General features: G+C 41.4%; 1 protein-coding gene across 1 annotated transcript in view; it reads left to right on the top strand.

The window, feature by feature from the left end:
- The window catches only part of LOC120021171 (FRAS1-related extracellular matrix protein 2-like), a 128,603-nt gene that overhangs the window by 20,063 nt on the left and 100,606 nt on the right, over positions 1-7,934 (top strand). The window contains exon 3 of the mRNA XM_038964809.1: positions 7,684-7,773. Within this exon, the coding sequence (XP_038820737.1) occupies positions 7,684-7,773 (90 nt within the window). The remainder of the gene's footprint in view (positions 1-7,683; positions 7,774-7,934) is intronic.

The raw sequence follows: 7,934 nt of genomic DNA on the forward strand, positions 1-7,934 counted from the left end.
GTATAAACTAATCCCCTCTCCTCGTCTCCTTTTAGACATGCTATATCATGCATTATGGTAGGGTCTCAATAGTATAAACTAACCCCCTCTCCTCGTCTCCTTTTAGACATGCTATATCTTGCATTACAGCAGGGTCTCAATAGTATAAACTAACCCCCTATCCTCGTCTCCTTTTAGACATGCTATATCATGCATTACGGCAGGGTCTCAATAGTATAAACTAACCCCCTCTCCTCGTCTCCTTTTAGACATGCTATATCTTGCATTACGGCAGGGTCTCAATAGTATAAACTAACCCCCTCTCCTCGTCTCCTTTTAGATCTGCCATAGCTGCATGCCTTACATTGAGGTTGTGTCTCAAAACGTCAGAGTTGCTTCTTCTCCTTGTCTTCTTTTACATATTGTCTCCTTTTATACCAGGGCCTCGTCTCAATACTCAATACTTCAAGTTATACCTGGTCTCTGTGCCTTGTAGCTTCCATTAGGGGCTCGTCTCTATACTTATAGTTCTGCCAAGTATCTGTGCCTTGTGTTAGGGCCCCATCTCAATACTTCTAGTTCTGCCACGTCTCTGTGCCTTGTAGCTTCCAGTATGGCCTCATCTCAATACAGATAGTACAGTCTGTATAAACACTACAGGATAGTACAGTCTGTATAAACACTACAGCATAGTACAGTCTGTGAAACACTTCAGGATAGTACTTCTCCCATCTCCACAGAGGAACTCTGGAGCTTTGTCAGAGTGACCATTGGGTTCTTGGTGACCTCCCTGACCAAGGCCCTTCTCCCCCGAATGCTCAGCTATGCTGGGCGGCCAGCTATAGGAAGAGTCTTGGTGGTTCCAAACTTCTTCTATTTAAGAATGATGGAGGACACTGTGTTCTTGGAGACCTTCAATGCTGCAGACATTTTTTGATATCCTTCCCCAGATCTGTGCCTCAACACAATCCTGTCTCTACGGACAATTCCTTCGACCTCGTGGCTTGGTTTTTGCTCTGACATGCGCTGTCAACTGTGGGACCTTATATAGACAGGTGTGTGCCTTTCCAAATCATGTTCAGTCAATTTAATTTACGGCTGGACTCCAATCAAGTTGTAGAAACATCTCAAGGATGATCAATGGAAACAGGATGCACCTGAGCTCAATGTTGAGCCTCATAGCAAAGGGTCTGAATACTTATGTAAATAAGGTATTTCTGTTTATTTTTAAATTTCTGTTTATAATTAAATTAATTATTGCACAAATTTTATATTTTGCAAAAATGTCTGAAAAATGCCTGTTTTCGCTTACTCATTATGGGGTGTTGTGTGTAAATTGCTCAGGAAACGTTTTTATTTAATCGATTTTAGAATAAGGCTGTAAAGTAAAAAAAAGTGGAAAAAATCAAGAGGTCTGAATACTTTCCAAAGGCACTGTATAATACAGTTATTTTTCTACAATATGTATTCTATAGTTAACTGTAAATACTATGGTAAATATTATAGTTTTCACTGTAGTGTTTTTCCTGACTTTAGATCGCAAAAACACTACAGTGAATACTATAGTATTTATACAATAATATACTATAGTATTTTTTGTATGTGTGCTGTTTCTTTCTGGTTTAGTCTATGCAGTGCTATTACTCTCAGCGGCTGGTTTCCTGATCCTTAGCAGATTAAGTCTAATTCTAAAATTCACATTCAGTGGATTCTTGTTGAACATTTTTAGTTGACCATTTTATTCTCTGTTAAAAATGTTTTTGTCCAGTTGTTTATTTCATCTGGGTCCTGGAATCTTCATGCCAGGTTTCCCAGACAGAGATTAAAGAGACTATCCATAAGATTTGCTATTTTTTTTTGCCAGTAGTTCAAGAGCCAAAACTGGTCCCCGAAAATTGTGTACTAAATCATATCTGTGCAGATATGTGCAGCACATCATTACTCAATCTCAAATCAAAGTATATTTGTCTCACAGCTTTTCAGATGTTAAAGCAGGTGCAGCGGGAATACTCTCTCTGCTGTGTGTGCACTCAAATGGGGAGGGGCTGAAGCTCATTGGCTGGAACTCAAATTGCTAGGGGGCTGGCCCACGTGGGATTTTTTAAAAATTGAAAATGGCGCCAAACATCTTCCAGAGAACAGTTGCTTTCAAACTAGGGATTTATTTCGTTGCTAGGTGAAGTAAAATAGTAATTCTGCTCATAGATTATGCATGTATGAACCAAAGTTCCGGAGCATGTCTTTAAGCCTATATTTCTGTTAAAAAAATTCCCTTTCAGTCTATATTCTCTACTGAGCCCAGAAGTAGGCTTAATTATTCTGTCTCTGGAAAACTGTCCCTCCGAGTTGATAAACACACGCTGGAGGGGTGATAAGAAATGGAAACAGCAACTCAGCGTGATACCAGAGTGAGAAATACACACGCACACACACACACGCACGCACACGCACACGCGCACACACACACACACACACACACACGATACACACACACACACACACACGATACACACACGATACACACACACACACACACGATACACACACACACACACACACGATACACTAACACTCACACAAACACGATACACACACACACACACACACATGACACACACACACACACACACACACGATACACACACACACACACACACGATACACACACGATACACACACACACACACACGATACACACACACACACACACACACGATACAAGAGGCAGAGTGCTGCTGTTACAGCAGAGCTGATTGATACGTTGGCAAAGTGGGACACCTTCCGTCTTTGAACAATGATATGACAGAGAGAGAGATAGAGAGAGAAAGGGGGGGGAGTGAGATAAAAAAAAAAGAGCGGGGGAGGGAGAGAAAGAGAGAAGGTGAGATAGAAGGGGAAGAGAGAGGCAGAGTGGGACAGCTTCCGTCTTTAAACAATGATATGACAGATAGTTAGAGAGAACGAGGGAGAGAAAGATAGAGAGAGCGAGGGAGAGATAGAGAGAGAGAGCGAGACAGAGAGAGAGCGAAACAGAGAGAGAGCGAGGGAGAGATAGAGAGAGAGAGCGAGACAGAGAGAGAGCGAGACAGAGAGAGAGCGAGGGAGAGATAGAGAGAGAGAGCGAGACAGAGAGAGAGCGAGGGAGAGATAGAGAGCGAGACAGAGAGAGAGAGAGAGAGAGCGAGAGAGAGAGAGCGAGAGAGAGAGAGAGAGCGAGACAGAGAGAGAGAGAGAGAGCGAGAGAGAGAGCGAGACAGAGAGATAGCGAGAGAGAGAGAGCGAGGGAGAGATAGAGAGAGAGAGAGAGAGAGAGAGAGAGCGAGACAGAGAGAGAGAGAGAGAGCGAGAGAGAGAGCGAGACAGAGAGATAGCGAGAGAGAGAGAGCGAGGGAGAGATAGAGAGAGATAATCAGTGGGTGAGCCAGTCTTAAAGGATAATTCCACCACTTTTCAACCGCATCGTTATCTCCAGCACCAGTGAGAAAACGGAACATTTTTATGTTGTATAAAAAAAGTTAAACAGTTCCACACGCTGACATCATCAAAAGTGATTTTCAAACACGATGCGATATACACTAAGTGCACAAAACATTATGAACATCTTCCTATTATTGAGTTGCACCGTCGAAATAGCCTCAATTCGTCGGGGCATGGATTCTGCAAGGTTTCGAAAGCATTTCACAGGCATGCTTGTTGACTCCAATGCTTCCAACAGTTGTGTCAAGTTGGCTGGATGTCCTTTGGGTGGTGGACCATTCTTGATACACAGAGGAAACTGTTGAGTGTGGAAAAACCCAGCAGCGTTGCAGTTCTTGACACAAACCGGTGCACCTGGCACCTACTACCATACACCGTTCAAAGGCACTTAAATATTTTGTCTTGCCCATTCATCCTCTGAATGGCACACATACACAATCCATGTATCAATTGTCTCAAGGATTAAAAATCCTTCTTTAACCTGTCTCCTCCCCTCCATCTACACCGATTGAAGTGGATTTAACAAGTATGGATCATAGCTTTCACCTGGATTGACCTTGACAGTCTATGTCATGGAAAGAGCAGGTGTTCTTAATGTTTTGTACACTCAATGTATTTACTGTGTTTATAGGTAACTGCCAAAATAAAGGAAACACTTCCAGTAAATGAGGGATACAAATTATATTGAAGGCAGATGCTTTCACACGAAGGTGTGGTTCCTGAGTTAAATAAGACTTTAACATCCCATCATGCTTAGGGTCATGTAAAAAAATGCTAGGTAGTGTAACGGAATTCGTCCTCCTCATCTGAGGAGGAGTAAGAAATGTCAGACCAATGCGCTGCGTGGTACGTATCCATAATGCCATTTAATGAGAATGAATACGACAAAATACAAAACTAACAAAGTGAAACAAAATGAAAACCGAAACAGTCCCGAATGGTGAAAACACTGAAACGGAAAATAACCACCCACGAAACCCAGGTGGAAAAAGGCTACCTAAGTATGATTCTCAATCAGAGACAACTAACGACACCTGCCTCTGAGAATCATACCAGGCCAAACGAACAAACCAACATAGAAAAACGAACATAGATAACCCATCCAACTCACGCCCTGACCACACTAAAACAAAGAAATAACAAAAGAACTAGGGTCAGAACGTGACAGGTAGGCCATTATTGTGTACATTGTTTTAATTTAGCTTCGACACACTATGGTTCAAACAGTAGGACTTTTCTTGTTTTTTTACCCCCCCAATTTTTTTTTATCCACAGACCAATGCACTTCTTTCACTGGTTTGGTGCTAGACATAAAGAGTATTTAGGTTAAAAAAAGAGAGTGGTGTAATAGTCCTTTAATGTTTATTCGCTTCAAACAGCATTTGAGGATATTTTCGTAACCAGTGTGAAATCTTACATGAAAGCTTTTCTCAGTATCATCAAGTTCTGATTTGACAGCTTCTTTGCATTTCACTGTTGTTTAAACTGACTCATCGTTTTTCTTTGTAATAAAAGTCAGTAACAATAAAAATAGTTATGAATAACTTTACTTTTCTCAAAAGTCAAGCTGCCTGCTACAGTATGTACTGTACAAGTTGTAGAAACATCTCAAGGATGATCAATGGAAACAGGATGCATCTGAGTTCAATGTAGAGTCTCATAGGAAACGGACAAAATACTTACGTAAATTAGATATTTCAGTTTTGTATTTTTTTATTACATTCGCAAAACAATAAAAATTAATAATGTTTTTGCTTTGTGATTATAGGGTATTGTGTTAACAGATTGATGAGGGAAAAAATGTCATCCATTTTAGAATAAGGCTGTAACGTAACAACATGTGAAATAAGTCAAGTGGTCTGAATACTTTCCGAATGTTACTGTAAATATGCTAAATAGTAAACCATAGGAGGAAAACAGAAGATGTGTTCGGAGGACCAGATACTCTTCAAAATGCATTAATACATCAAATCAATCAAATCAAATTTATTTTATATAGCCCTTCTTACATCAGCTGATATCTCAGTGCTGTACAGAAACCCAGTCTAAAACCCCCAAAACAGCAAGCAATGCAGGTGTAGAAAGTAACCAACCAATGCTTTGTAAATTACTGTAAAAGTTAAATTAATAGCCCGGGCCTTTATTTCCTTCAATCACTTTATTAACACAACTGGTTCATAATAGAGACAGGATACTATTTCAGCCAGGTGTATTTTCCTTATTTGCGAAACGGCTTTTGCTTACAATTTTTTTTGAAAAGACTACCTCACTGACCAGTATGACCAGAATAAGCATTAAAATAACAAAACCATCACAGATCAGACTTGCAAAGATTAGGCAGCCTATCATACACCTATCATATAGCCTCGCTATTGTTATTTTACTGCTGCTCTTTAATTATTTGTTACTTAAAAAAATAAAAAATAAATTACTTATTTATTTTTTACTTAATTAACACATTTTTTTCTTAAAACTGTTTTGTCGGTTAAGGGTTTGTTAAAGTAAACATTTCACTGTAAGGTCTGTATTCGGCACATGTGACAAATACAATTTGATTTGATTTGATACACCCCCAATTTCACGCTTCAGCGGAGAGCCGGTAGCATTCGTGTAATGTAGTGTTTTTCTTTTAGCAACGATGACAGAGTAAATAAAACATGTCTTTATTTCACATGGGAATATCAGAGCTGTGTCCATGGTGTCCGCGTAAACAATTTATTTAGATCGGACGTTTATTTGAAAAAGGCATTTATTTGCTGAAATGTGTGCCGATTCCCGGCTATTAACAGGGACAAGCGGCTATTTGAGACTTCTTTTAAGTTTTTATGGGAATGCATATTTATTGAAACCCATCGCCCCTTGAAGAGTAGCGTGGGCTATTAATGACGCCTCTGCCATATGTTTCTCTCGTCCTCATGAAGCCGTTTAAAAATAATATAAACACTGTTCTTGGCTGTGAAAGTGGACATTTTCTAAAGGTTGAAGGAAGGGGTGACGGTGGACATTTTCTGAAGGGGTGACGGTGGACATTTTCTGAAGGGGTGACGGTGGACATTTTCTAAAGGTTGAAGGAAGGGGTGACGGTGGACATTTTCTAAAGGTTGAAGGAAGGGGTGACGGTGGACATTTTCTGAAGGGGTGACGGTGGACATTTTCTGAAGGGGTGACGGTGGACATTTTCTGAAGGGGTGACGGTGGACATTTTCTGAAGACTGACATAAATGTTCAAGGATCTACAGGAGTACACACAAAGTATGCACATACTGTACATACCCATAGAAATACATAAATCCGAAAGACGTATTTCTATTTGATAAAATAGCCTTTGTAAAAAAGATACATGACATATGAGGAGCATTAAGATCACTAGTATGCTAGAGTTTATTTTCTGTTCAGAAAACAGCTTGTCAATTAACATGTTCTCCTTCCCTCCTCCTCTTCCTCTTCCTCCTCCTTCTCTTCTTCTTCATCTTATTCCCCCCCTCCTCCACTTCCTCTTCCTTCTCTTCTTCTTCATCTTCTTCCCCCTCATTCTCCTCTTCCTCCTCCTCATCCCCCTCCTCCTCTTCCTTCTCTTCTTCTTCATCTTCTTCCCCCTCATTCTCCTCTTCCTCCTCCTATTCCTCCTCCTCATCTTCCTCCTCCTTCTCCTCCCGCTATTTCTCTTCTTCCTCATCTTCATCCTCCTCTTCCTCCTTCTCCTCATCCTCCCTCTCCTTCTCTTCTTCTTCATCTTCCTCCCCCTCATCTTCCTCCTCCTTTTTCTTCTCCCCCTCCTCCTCCTCCTCCTCTTCCTCCTCCTTCTCCTCATCTTCCTCGTCCTCCTCCTTGTCTTCCTCCTTCTCCTCTTTCTGCTCTTCCTCATCCTCTTCCTCCTCCTCCTCCTCTTTGTTCTCTTCCTCCTCTTCCTCCTCTTTCTCCTCTTTCTCCTCCTCCTCCTCCTCTTCCTCCTTCTCCTCTTTCTGCTCTTCCTCATCCTCCTCCTCCGATTCTTTTCCTCCTTCTCCTCTTTCTGCTCTTCCTCCTCCTCCTCCTCCTCCTTCTTCTCTTCCTCCTTCTCCTCTTTCTGCTCTTCCTCCTCCTCCTCCTTCTCCTCCTTTTCCCCTCATCCTCCTCCTCCTCCTCCTCCTCTTCCTCCGCCTCCTCTTCCTCCTCCTCCTCCTCCTCCTCCTCCTCCTCCTCTTCCTTCTCCTCCTTTTCCCCTTCCTCCTCCTCCTCTCTTTTTAGCTGACATTGATGACCTAAAGATCTGCTATGTGTTAAGAAATGATGAGAACGCAACCACAGACCTCTTCCTCTTCTCTGTTGAAGACAACGGTAAGACTGTCACCCTGTTGACACACACACACACACACACGCTATGCAGTCTACTCAGTACTGCACATTTTTCAGCAAAATATTAAATGCTGCATTTCTTGTTGGTTGTCTCCTGCATAGTTACCAGTTTGTTGTCATGGAATTAGAGATGTTGTTATAAT

Source organism: Salvelinus namaycush, chromosome 26 (assembly GCF_016432855.1).
Source record: "Salvelinus namaycush isolate Seneca chromosome 26, SaNama_1.0, whole genome shotgun sequence".
Lineage (NCBI taxonomy): Eukaryota > Metazoa > Chordata > Actinopteri > Salmoniformes > Salmonidae > Salvelinus > Salvelinus namaycush.